Here is a 13,464-nt window from a genome sequence, read left to right as displayed (position 1 = left end):
CATCACAGTCATAAACACATGTAATCAACCCTGTAAAGTAAACAGCAGTATTTAGAACCATTTAGAACCATTATTAACAAATACAGTCAGCAAAAGACAAAATGTACTGTAAAACACAATAACGAGAGACTTCAGTAATAAATTAGAATAAAGTTGAAGATTTATGGTGAAGGTTCTGCTGAGATCTACGGTACGCCTACCCAGTAGTCAAGCACGGCAACAGAGGGCAGAGAGGAATGATTGGGGGAATAGACGCGGCATTCTTCCGGGCACGGAGTACGGGCCAGCAAGGGGTACAGGCGATGATTACTGTTTGGATTACGCAGTTATCGTACACCGCACCTGGGCTGACATGGAGATATGGCTGCAGCGAGGGCATGGAGGCTGACTACCATACATGGGAACTCCTCTACCACTCGGAGTTTACAGAGCGGGGCAGACACTCTGGGCACGGAGGAATGGACAGTGGCTGCAGCAAGCACACAGAGCCGGGCAAGTAAAAAAACTTTTTTTAAAAGTATATGTGTAGGCTATATTTGGACCATAAGACGCAGGGACTTTTTCCCCCCACTTCTGGGGGGAAAAAAGTACGTCTTATGGTCCGAAAAATATGGTACATAAGAAAGCTTGTAGCTCTAAGTGCTTCCTTCTTCATTTGAAATGTACATAAATTCTTTTCTAATCATAATAATAAGCTGTTAAAGAGACTATGTGGGTTGTGTAATAGGGTTATACAAATAAAAATGTATACAAAAGCAAATGTCTGTATATATTCATGTGTGCATAGGGTACATCCATATGATCTGTGTCAGTGCATCAGAAATCATACATTCATGCGTATGAATGAACATATGTGGGTGCAATTTTTATGCATGTGTGCCTGTGGGCATGTGTGTGTGTTTATTTGATTATTGTCTTAATTGCTGACACTAAAATTTCTTTTAGCAAGGGTTTAGGTAAAGACCTTGGTGGGGCATATGGGAAAGTTCCAGAGTAACATCTGGAAATCGGAAGAAACATCCCCACCTCCAAATAAAAGAAGGACGAGGTAGAATATTTCTGCATAAAGAAATGGAATATTGAAGGGAGGAGAAAAAGATGGGAGGAGTCAAAAGTAGAATATTGAAGAGGAGGCGCCTTTACCATGGGAAATACTCAAGGGACATATTTCTAAGAATAAGAATGTCTGATAAATTGTAAGCTGCTGACACTGCTCCAATATTAACCTTCCTCCATGTCCCTTTCAAAATGTCTGCCATACACACAAAGCATCATGTACATCAGTGGTTCTCAACCTTTCTAATACCGAGACCCTTTAATACAGTTCCTCAACAGTGACCCCCAACCATAAAATTATTTTCGTTGCTACTTCATACTGTAAGTTTGCTACTGTTATGAATCATAATGTAAATATCTGTGTTTTCCAATGGTCTTAGGCTCCACAGCAGCAGCTCTCAACCTCAGAACACTGCTGTAGAGCCTAAGACCATCAGGTTGAGAACCACTAGCAGGATCGCCTAAGACCACTGGACAACCCACAGGTTGAGAGCCGCTGCTGTAGAGCCTTAGACCATCAGAAAACATAGATATTTACATCACGATTCATAACAGTAGCAAAATTACAGTTATGAAGTACCAACGGAAATAATTTTATGGTTGGAGGTCACCACAACATGAGGAACTGTATTAAAGGGTCGTGGCATTAGAAAGGTCGAGAACCACTGATGTACATGGTTTGTGTGCAGATTTTCCCAGCTCTCTCCCTTCTTCTTTTCCTTGGTGAAAATCATAAAAGGGAGCAGAGTTCCACATCTACTTCAAGTGGCATAGAACAGGAATACAAGAATAAATCATAAACCACACTAACTTATTGGAGAGAGCACTCGGAGCTAGAGGTAACTTCAGTTGTGGGGTAGGCATTACACATCCTTCCTGCAGGTTGTGAAGTGGGAGTTGTAGCTGATTTTCTCCAGATCTCAAGAGGCAGACTTGAGTGACACATGAATATTATATTTAATCTCAGCTTAAGAGGTAAAGTTTGTCCTCACCTAACAGTTACTATATCTTACTGATTCTACCTCTTAAAGAATATTTTTGATTTTATTTTTCTAACTAGAGTCCCGGTGCACTGGGTTCCTCAGCCCAGCCTGCCCCCCTCTCATAGTCTGGGAGCTCTCAGGGGTGGGAGGCAACCCAGCAATCAGGGCAAGGCGACGTCCCATCACACCTCTGCTGCTGCCACTGCCGGCAGTACAAGCCTTGGCCGGTCCTGGTTACCTGAGCGTTGGGCAGCCCTGGGTGCCTGGGGGGCTGAGGGGACTGGGTGACTCTGGAGGCAGGCACACGGAGTGGCCAGGCTCACCTGGGGGCAGGCCTGGTCTTGCCACATGCCTGCTGCCCTGGTGAGGCTAAGGGGACTGGGTGCCACTATCTTGTGGCTGTGGGCACCACCATCTTTGAGGGCGTAGCAGTCAATTAGCATATTCCCCCCTTATTGGCTATGGACGTTACCATCTTTAAGAGTGTGCAATCACTTAGCATTTCCCTCCTTATTGGCTGTGGGTGCCGACATCTTTGCGACAGCCCAAGGGTCAGTTAGCATATTCCCTCTTTATTAGATAGGATTAGCTTCACAGACTCAGCCACCTGCTACTTCAGGTTGTCATAACCTCCTTCCTAAATCTATATATTTCAATCCAATCTGGTTCTTTATACCTAGTCTTTAGTGTATCTCTTTCCCACATAGTAACTAGGAGATCTTTCTAAATCAAAAACCTGATGTCACCTCTTCACATTCTGTCCACATCTTATGTCTCAATGACTCCCCAACACATTTTATTTATTTATTTATTTACTTATTTATTTTTAAGTCCTCATTGGAGGATATGTGTGTTTTTTTATTGATCTTTAGAGAGGGGAAGGGAGAGAAAGAGAGTAAAACATTGATTGGTTACCTTCAGTACACAAACCAGGCATGTGCTCTGACCCAGAATCAAACCCAACACATTTTAGATAACTTTTTAACATTGGCCACACTTAACAAGCTCTGGCTCATTCTTGATAACACCAACCCTGAACTCTATACTCCAGACAGACTTTCCCTCCCCTCTCCAATCTCCCTATCCAATCTAGCTAACTCCTCCTTTACTGAAATTTAGATAGCTCTTTCTTCATGGAGCCTTTTTTGACTCCACAAATCTAAATTATTACCCCTCCTATCTGACAGTGTTTCCCATTATTCTAAACTCAACAAAAGCAGGGAATAGGTCTAACTTACCCTCTGTATCCTCTGTAATGCTTAGTCTATGAACACACAGTATTTGTTACATGTATGATCATGGTGAACTGTGCTGCATTGTAATCATGAGATAACATCTATACTAGTAAAAGCTTAGGTGGTCTTCGTGCCCTTGTGCACAACGTCACAGGATGCCACGTGCACAGTGGAGGTGGGGCCTGGAGAACACTCCACACAGTAAGGCCTGGGAGTCCCATGGCTCCTAGCAATTCAGACTGTCAGTCCTGGTGTCGCCGCCACTTTGTGCAGAGGAGGCTGGTCCTGGCAGAGAAGGTGGGTCATGGCAGGGGAGAGCAATTGTGGGCAATCAGGCCAGCAGAGGAGGACAGTTGGGGACAATCAGGCCAGCAGGAGAGGGCATTTGTGGGTGATTGGGCCAACAGTGGAGGGCATTGTGGGTGATAAGGCTGGCAGGGAAATAGGCATCAATCAAGCCAGCAGGGGAACAGTTAGGAAACAACCAGGCTGACAGGGAGAAGCAGTTAGGGACAATCAGGCAGGCAAGCAGGTGAGCAGTTAGTAGCCAGATGGGAGAGGGTGCAGGCCAGGCTGAAAGACAACCCCCATGCACAAATTTCATGTACTAGGTCTCTAGTCCTATGTAATAAAAGGCTAATATGCAAATTGTCCCCTCAACCAGGAGTTCTATCAGGTGGTGGGGCTGGCTGGCCAACCATCTGAGGCTCCTTCCCCCAACCAGCCTCCCCCTCAATTGCCTCCCCAATTGGGGTGGGCTGGCCAGACCCCACCCATGCACGAATTCGTGCACCGGGCCTCTAGTGTGAATATAATGATTTAAAATGTAGGAACATTATAGAAATTGTAACATTATCTACTAGAGGCACAAAATTCATACAAGAGTAGGCCTTCCTTCCCCCAGCTGCTGGCACTGGCTTCCCTCTGGCACCCGGGACTCGGATTTCCTGGCAGCCCTGGCTTCATCTGGAAGGACATCTGGTCTAACTAGCATATTATGCTTTTATTATTAGAGATTATCAACCCGTTCTAGGAATTCTTTGTGATACAACACATGCCAGGAATTACATGAGGTGGGAAAATAGCAAGGATGAGCTGATTATCAGATATTACAACAGCTCTAGAGCCAACTACCCCTCTGTGTGGAGAAAAACCATGTGTTCCCAGAAGATAAGCCTATTTCAGGTGGAGCATTGCCCTTATCCCAATGGCTCAGCCCTGAAAAACCTTTGTTTGTTTGTTTAATCATCACCTGAGGATATTTTTTCCACTGATTTTTTTTTTTTTTTTTTTTTTTAGGAGTAGTAGAAGGGAGAAGGAGATCAGAGAGAAACATCAATGTGAGAGAGATATATCATTTAGTTTCATCTCTCATGTGCCCCAACCAGGGCCAGGGATTGAGCCTGCAACCAAGGTAAGTGGTCTTGACCAGAATCAAACCTGAGACCCTGCATTCTGTAGGAAGAAGCTCTAACTACTGAGCAAATTGCTAGGGCCCTGGAAAGCCTTTAAAAGTACCAACAAGCTCTTCGGTGCTTACATTGGGGATTTGGGGTGGGGGCAGAAGGTAATATGACAGGGAATAAAAGCTATGCTTCCATTCAGAGCACTGGGGTCTGAGTCTGAGAGGCAGAACCTCTAGGGAAACATCAACCATTGGCCATTCACACGAATAAATGCCCCTGCTCAGGAAGGAGAATCAGCTAAGAAGAGAAGCCCACTCCTCCAGCCCCACAGGAGCCCACAAAATCCAACACCTGGAATTAAACCTGTGTACACATACTCAAACTTACAATATAAAAATCGCCAAGTTGGTATTGTTTTCCTTTTCTTCGCCCACGCTGATGACTGTAAGTGCTTTTTTTAATAAAAGGAAGCACATTTGTTCTAGAAGTTAAATGACAAGAATGTGAAATTAGTCAGCTTCTCTCAGAAGTAGTCATCTTGAGAGATGTAACAATGCTTTATGGCATACCTATTTTTCCCAAATTGCCGATATTCGTAAATTGTAAGGGACTGATCGTGAATAAAAAAGAACCCAACCAGCTCTCTGCAAGCATCACGTCCATTTCTAGAAAAAGAGAATAACACCAAAGGTTTTCAAATATGATCATTTTCCAATTAAATAATAAGCTAAAATCATTGCGTCGGAGGGATGATACTAGCTCCCTGGAGTGTGTGGCAATGAGCAGAGGTTAGGTGAAGCCATGGGAAAACATGCCACAGCTTGAGCAGTGCCCATTTCAGTTGGATTTGGTTGGATGGAGGAAAAGCTTTAGCTTACACTGATGAGAACATGGACATACAGATTACTAATTTATATCGACTTGCAAGGTAAAGTGAGAGATCTTTAAAAAAATGTTTAGCTTGCAAGAAACCAATCAAGAAAATGCATTTATTATCCTTTGTCCAAGAAAGTTCAAAATCATTAAACAAACATAATTTAAAAAAAAAAAGATTTCAGCATTAGTGTACACAGAGAATATCAAGTAGCATTTACATTTTACTGGAAGTATATAAGACAGAGAAAAGAGAGTTAAGAATCATCTACTTTGTCATCCTATTGCATTTATCAATAATCTACCCTAACTTAAACCATTAACATGAAATTATATAAAGCAGTTTACATAAAGGTTATTTTTTTCAATGACTTAGAATCTTCTGGTAGTAATATATACCTTTTAAAAATTCACTTCTCTATTTCTTTTTGAAAGACATTTTAAAATCACACTTTAAATAACTTCTGATTAGAATGCTTTTAGTTAGGTTTATACTTCCTATAATTTTTGTAACAGATTTATATATATTACCTAAAAATGTTTGTCCTAAATTCACATTTTCACTTGTTTGTGACAAATTTAACTAATCTCATTATTGTCATTCCTATTTGAAAAAAGGATACATTTTATAATCATAAGATTTAAAAGTTTAATAAAATTATAATTACCTTGATATGATCCTACAGTCAAATTGCACTTTATGAGAAAGCATATTTTCGGTTAATGTAGAATGTGTTCTTATCCTGTTAAGAAACACATTTGTCAACAATGATTTTAAAATTACATACATTTGATATAAACAATAAAAGTATGCCAAAACCGGTTTGGCTTAGTGGTAGAGCGTCAGTCTGGGGACTGAAAGGTCCCAAGTTCGATTCCGGTCAAGGGCATGTACGTTGGTTGCGGGCAAATCCCCGGTAGGGGGTGTGCAAGAGGCAGCTGGTCGATGTTTCTCTCTCATCGACGTTTCTAACTCTCTTTCCCTCTCCCTTCCTTTCTGTAAAAAATCAATAAAATATATTTTTTTAAAAAAACCATTATTAAAAAAAAAAAACATTATTAAAAAAAACAAAAACAATAAAAGTACCAAAAAAAGGTTGTTAATGTTTTAAAATGCACAAATTGCATTAAGATGACCACGTAAGCTCTTTTTTCCAGATTGATAATTGCAGCAGACACCTAAGATACAAACCTAAAATATGGGATGTAAAACATGAACAACTTTTATGTTAGAATGTATAGTAGCATCCTATATAATAAAAGGCTAATATGCAAATTGTCCCCTCAGAGTTCAATTGGGAGACTGGGAGCTTGATCACTTGCTATGATGTGCACAGACCACGAGGGGGCGGCATGGAACATTGCGGGCAACCAGTGGCAGAGGGGTGCTGAGGGATCGAGGAAAAGAGGAGGGGGGAGGCGGAGAAGCAGGGAAACTGATTGGCCCTGATTGCTAGCCAGGCCTAGGGACCCTACCCAGCATGAATTTCATGCACCGGGCCTCTAGTAGTGCTATAAAAGTAAATATCCAACTAAGATAGCATATTTGTGACTGGCAGTGTTGCAGAGCTAACCCGACCTGCATTTCTAACCCTATTCTCCTTATTTGCCTTCCACCATAGAATTTGCTTTCTTAGCCTCTTCAATTTTAGGTGACTGAGCAACCCAGTTCTGCCAATACACTTCCAAGAAAGACTTTGTTTTGTCCGGATCAGAGAGCGGCATGGGAGAGCCCCACTGTGAACATGGCAGGGATATGACACCAGGAGCCACTCTAGCCATCCAGCAGCCTTGTCAGAAAGGCCAATAACACCTGGAATGAGTCAGCCCAGAACTGTGCCAGCTCTGAGCTCTTGAACTAAAACCAACAACAACGCCCAGCGGCCAGTTATACATCAAAAATGAATGCTGACTTGTTTAAGTCACTAGCAGTCAGCTTTTCAGTAGGGTAGCTCAAAACATCCCTTAGCAAAATAACAGAAGAGTGAAAAAGAGAATTCAATGAGGTTTTAGCCTTGGAATTGGTTTATGAGACCTCAAATCAGTCATTTCATCTTTATGACTTTCAGACAGCACAGATGATCTCACCAAGATTGCTCTTCTTAAAGTTCAGTTTAATAATACGAAGCAAAGCACCACTGTACACACTATGGCACTCTACTACTAATAATCTCTTTTATGTTAAGAAATCTTAAGATTCAGTGATATATCTTTAATTGCCTTCCTAAACTGTCTTATGATATATCCTGCAGGTATAATAACATTACAACAATGCAAATAGCAAGGGACATAAAGATTTTCAAATGTTTTATCTCTATGAAATCCAGGTCTCTACGAAAGGTAAACAAGATACAGTCAATAAGAGGCATTGGACAAAATGAGTTTGTGAACACAGGGTAAAGCCATAAAAGCTTGATCATCTCAATTCAACTTAACCTATTAATATTAATGTGCTTTTAAATACCCATTATGTGCCACAAATAATTCTAAATGCTGAGAAAATAACAGCATTAATAATAGCTACCATTTATTGAGAACTTCCTAGACACTAATTATTATTAAAATCAATTTAATGTGTATTTGGCTTATTTAATGGTTGCAATAACTCCGTGAAGTAAGTACTATTATCCCCATTTCACAAATAAATTTTCATAGACATACAGTTAGTACATGGCAAAGCTAGCAAAAACTCTTGCTCAGAACCATTATATTATATTGCTTCTGGAAGGTGAAGAGAACTCAGTATAATTGTCATAAGTTGAAGTAATAGCTTCAAGGAGTCTCATGTCTTTTTGAAAACATAAAAGAAGTAAACAGGTATCTATATGATTAATGGAAAATTCCATTTTGGGTTTTTAGGTATCTGATAAGCAGTACCAATAAACTACCCAAGTTCTTAACCAATACAGAAATAAGAATTAAGCAGATCAATATCAAAATATGAATTTTATTATTGATTGAGTTTAGGAATGCAGCAATGGGAAACTAAGTCTTTGATGCTAGAATTTAACAGACTAATTCACTCATTCCCATTGGGAGGTACTTGTAAAACAGAATGTGAACTTCTGCAGGCAGCTAATTCCCAAGGAAAAGATGGGAAGACATGTAAATTTTCTGCTTCTAACTCTATAAAGCAGACTTTTCTCCTCTTCTACTGGGAATAATAAAAAAAAGGGAGTGGGTGAAGTCCATAAATTCAATAATGCTATCAATATTCCCATAGGATTTTTCATAGAACAAAACTAACTAAATCAAAATTTCTATTAAAGAGAAAAGGGCCCAGTATGCTAAGACCGTATTGGAGATAAACAAGCTACAGGTATCTAATATAAAGTAATACTAATTAAGATGGAATTATAGCCCCAGTCAGTGTGGCTCAATGGAAACAGCTTCAGGCCCCACATCAAAAAGTCATGGGCTTGCTTCCTGGTCAAGGGCACATACCTGTGTTGCAGCTTTGATCCCCAGCCCTGGTCTGGATGCATGCAGAAGGCAACTAATAGATATGTCTCTCTCACATAGATGTTTCTCTCTCTCTCCCCCTCCCTGTCTACCTTCCCACTCTCTAAAATTCAATGGAAGAAAATTTCCTGGGGTGAGAATTAACAATGACAACAAGAAAAAAGATAAAATTATATTGGTGCAAAAATATATTACAGGTAGATGAGACCAAAGAAAAAGCCTAGAAGCCTACCATGAATTTATAACAACTTGATAAATGGCATTAAAAGTCAGAGAGATAATGAGTTTAGGTTGACATAAATTTCTTAAAGAAGATAGAGAAGCCCTGATGGTGTGCCTCATTTGGTTTGAGCATGGTCTCATGAGCCAAGAGGTCACCGGTTGATTCTCAGTCAGGACACATGCCCAAGTTTCAGGCTTAATCCCCAATAAGAAGTGTGCAGGAGGAAACCAATCAATGTTTCTCTCTTACATGGATTATTCTCTTTCTTGCTCTCCCTCTTCATTCTTTTTTCTCTCTCAAATCAATAAAAATATTTTTTTAAAAAATAATATACAAAGGACACTAACAACAAATGGAACGAATGGCAAACTAGTTTACACTGAAATTAAGAACTCTGATTAAGAGAATGTAAAGGCAACCACAAGGACTTCTAACTAGAATGTATAATAAGTTACACAGCCATTATGAAAAAGATAACCCAATAGATTTGAAGGGAAGTTTCATATAAGGACATATTTAGATGACCAATATACATATGTAAAAGTACTAAACTTCATTATTCTCTAGTAAAATATAAATTAAAATTACCAATACATTCCCATAAGAACTAAAATAAAATATATAGACAATACCAAGCAGGAGCAAATATATGGTTCAGTTAGCATCATCTTACTGTTACTGGTGACAGTGTTAATTGCAATCACTTTGGAAAACTATTTGGCAATATTTTTAAAAATATGTTATATATAGATTTCAGAGAGAGAAAGGTAGAGAGAGAGAGAGATAAAAACATCAATGATGAGAGAGAATCATGCATTGGCTGCCTCCTGTACACCCCCTATTTGGGATCGAGCCCACAACCAAGGCATGTGCCCTGACCAAGAATGAAATAATGACTTCCTGATTCATGGGTCGATGCTCAACCACTGAGCCACCACAGCCAGACTGCTAGTATTTTTTAAAGTTGAACACATGCATACTAAATGGTCCAGTGATTCCACTTATAAGTAGGTACTGAGCAGAAATGAATACATACATTTGCAAAAGATCATGGCAACACTGTTCATAAAGTGTCAAATGTCCATAAGCATGTGCATATAAGTAAATTTTGGTACATTTATACAATGAACTACTGTACAGCAATGAAGATAAAGGACACCTATTAATAATAACATGGATAAAATGTACAAACATAAGCAAAATAAGCCAGATACAGAGTCTACATTTTGTGATTTCATTGAAGTGCATAACCTCTGATAGTAGGACAGAGAAGTCGACCTGCTGTGGCAGAGGGTGTGGACAGTATCTGGGAGACAGCACCAAGGACGGGGTGCTGGGGAACAGGTACTGTTCTGTTTCTTGATCTAGAAACTTGTTCAGGCTGTGAAAAGTCACTTGCCGTACGCCCAAAACGTATATACTTTGTGAGAGTGGATTTTATTTTAATAAAACATTAAAAGAGAGAGAGATTTAGATATGTGATAGCTGAATGATGGTCCTCTAAAAATGTCCAGGTCCTAATGAATCCTCAGAATATGTAAATGTGTTAATTTACATAAAATGGCAGATTAAAGATCTGGGGATGAGGAGATTGCCCGGGATTATCCACATGCCTCAGCGCCATCACATGGGTCTTTATAGGAGGGAAGCAGAGGGACGTGTGAGACAGAAGGGTGTCAGAGTGAGATAACATGAGAAGGCTTGCCTGGCCATTGCTGACTTTGAACAGGGGAGAAGGGCCATGAGCCAGGAGCCAAGCAAAGAAGCTGAAAGAGACAAGAAAACAGGCTCTTCCCTAACCCTTCAGAAGGAATGCACCTGTCAAGGCACCTGCCATGGGCCTGACCTATAGAACTGAAAGAGGATGTATTTGTGTTGCTTTATAATACTGTTTGTGGCCATTTGTTACAGCAGCAGTAGGAAATTAATGCATGATTCATTCAAATGTTTGAAGCCATGAAAATTAAAGCTTCTAGAAAATAAGAATAAGACAGAAAGATTAAAATTATAAGTTGAAAACATAAAAGAATTGCTGTGGAACTGGTAGATTTTCTGTCTTTTAAAGCTGAGGCTAGAAGTTAGCAGCAAATGAAATTGTTGAGAAATGTAAGTGAAATACACCAGAGGCCTTTGAAAGCCCTTTCCAGTCTAAAGCTGTTATAAACTACAAAGTAAAATGCAAAATAATAAATTTTAACCAACACTAACTTTGAATGTAATACATACCAATGAGATTCAGCCAATATATATTGTGTACATTTAATGTCTCAGTTACTGTATCATATACGGTATTCTATACAGAAGGACATATCTATTCTCTCCTAAAGTTGTGGCTGTTATTCCTAAATTACAGATAGAAAACCTAAAGGGCAAACTTTATCCCAGTAGCTTAAAGTGGAAGACTAGAATCTAAACTCCAAAAATCCATTTCCTTTTAAATTGCAAAAAGAAAAAAACAAAAAACAACAACAACAAAAAACAACTTTTCAGTTGGACACAAAATAACATTTTAAAAAATACATGTACCGTATTTTTCGGACCATAAGACACACCGGACCATAAGACGCACCAGTTTTTAGAGAAGGGAAATGAAGAAAAAAAGATTCTGAAACAAATAGTGTCCTAAAATATTTTATGTGCATTAAAACCCAACATCACAGTCATAAACACATGTAATCAACCCTGTAAAGTAAACAGCAGCATTTAGAACCATTTTAGAGCCGGGCAAGCACACAGAGACCACACAGAGCCGGGCAAGTAAAAAAACTTTTTTTTTACAGTATATGTGTAGGCTATATTTGGACCATAAGACGCAGGGACTTTTTCCCCCCACTTCTGGGGGGAAAAAAGTGCGTCTTATGGTCCGAAAAATACGGTATAAATACCATGTGCTCAAATTATATAAGCTCTTCTTACTTGGTTTCATGTAGGGTTCTTTTCCTAAATCGAAGAGGTGTTATGTTTGAATCTGGAAGGACACAAGCACCTTCTTGTTTCTCAGTGGTTAAATTTTGCTCTGGATCACTGATTACAGCCCTAAGCCACAAAACACAAAGTCTGACAATGAAGGGGGAGAATCCATTCTGCCAGCATTCATGTATTTGTAGGCAGTCGAAGAAGCCCATATATGAATGCAAATTTATACTGCTATCAGAATTATATATTTGTCAGATATTGAATGGATAATCACCCTGTGGTGGCATGGAGGGGATGGAAATGTGACCAAAGTGAGTTCATGAGATAATGGAAGGAGATACACTGAAGACTGTAAGTAGTATTTATTTCAAACAATTTACTGAAAAATATGCATGTGGAATATTATTCTTTCTCTCCACCACCTAATCAAAGACTTTTTCTAAAGCTAAACTTGTCTTATCTCTTCTGGAAGATGTCCTTGACCTAGACTAATCCTCTTTCATTTGAAATCTTGCAATAGATACACGTTCTTATGCAATTGAGCACAGCTGGTGCCAAATCTTTATATAGTTTTCTAAGGGTTGGGAAACTTAGATTACATTTTACAGTTCTGATAGTTAGTCCCACTGCTCCCAAACTCTACACCAAGTTACTCTGAGGTGCCCCAAGGAACGCAGGGAAACTGCGGGATATTTTTAGTTTTTGAGGGAAACAGTATTTTGTGTTTATCGGACACCACATGAACTACCAGCTCAAAATAATTCGCAGTTTCAGTAAGACACGCTCCTTCAGAGAAGTCTCATCTTTGTAAAGCAGGGCTTCCTACAGTGCTATGGCAAACAGCAGGTGCCACATGAAATAGAAAGTGACTGTGGCAGCATCATAAGCAGGTCCATGGTTTGAGAGACAGTGCAGTGCCCCCAAAAGGTGCATGCCTCCCGTTAGCAAGTAATTATGGCTACTTAAAAATGAGAAAAATATGTCCCCTTTTAATTCATGTGTGGTTTTTCAAAGCTATGAAATAGGGAGTGCATGCTCATTCAGTTGCTTAGACAAAAATATTTAATAAATAGAAATAATGGGTATTTCTATTAGCCTACGAGTGCTTAAAAAAAGTACTAAAACACTATGAGGGCACTGAACAGAGAAAGTTTGGGAATGTCTGAGTTAGCAAATTATTGATTGGCCAAGGATATGAGTCATCAGGCATTAAAAAATTAAATTTATTTTTATTATTGAAAGTATCTTAGATGTTCTCTCCCCCCTCCCCATTGGCTCCTTCTAGCTGCCCCATGCTCCTACTCTATGTC

At 39.5% G+C, this 13,464-nt stretch overlaps 1 protein-coding gene across 7 annotated transcripts in view; it reads right to left on the bottom strand.

The window, feature by feature from the left end:
• Positions 1–13,464, bottom strand: part of CAPS2 (calcyphosine 2) — a 53,041-nt gene that overhangs the window by 21,062 nt on the left and 18,515 nt on the right. For 5 of the 7 annotated variants that reach the window (XM_084876309.1, XM_084876305.1, XM_084876310.1 and 2 more), the window contains 4 exons: positions 12,155–12,274; positions 6,222–6,296; positions 5,250–5,345; positions 5,068–5,161 (listed from right to left, as the gene is read on the bottom strand). In XM_084876309.1, the coding sequence (XP_084732435.1) occupies positions 5,068–5,161; positions 5,250–5,345; positions 6,222–6,296; positions 12,155–12,274 (385 nt within the window). The remainder of the gene's footprint in view (positions 1–5,067; positions 5,162–5,249; positions 5,346–6,221; positions 6,297–12,154; positions 12,275–13,464) is intronic. The other 2 variants (XM_084876308.1, XM_084876311.1) reach the window with 1 other exon arrangement.

The sequence above is a fragment of the Pipistrellus hanaki genome (assembly GCF_964339955.1).
Source record: "Pipistrellus hanaki genome assembly, chromosome: 3".
Taxonomy (NCBI): Eukaryota; Metazoa; Chordata; class Mammalia; order Chiroptera; family Vespertilionidae; genus Pipistrellus; species Pipistrellus hanaki.
The sequence above is the reverse complement of the archived record's forward strand: the minus strand, read 5'-3'. Positions and strand labels throughout refer to the sequence as shown.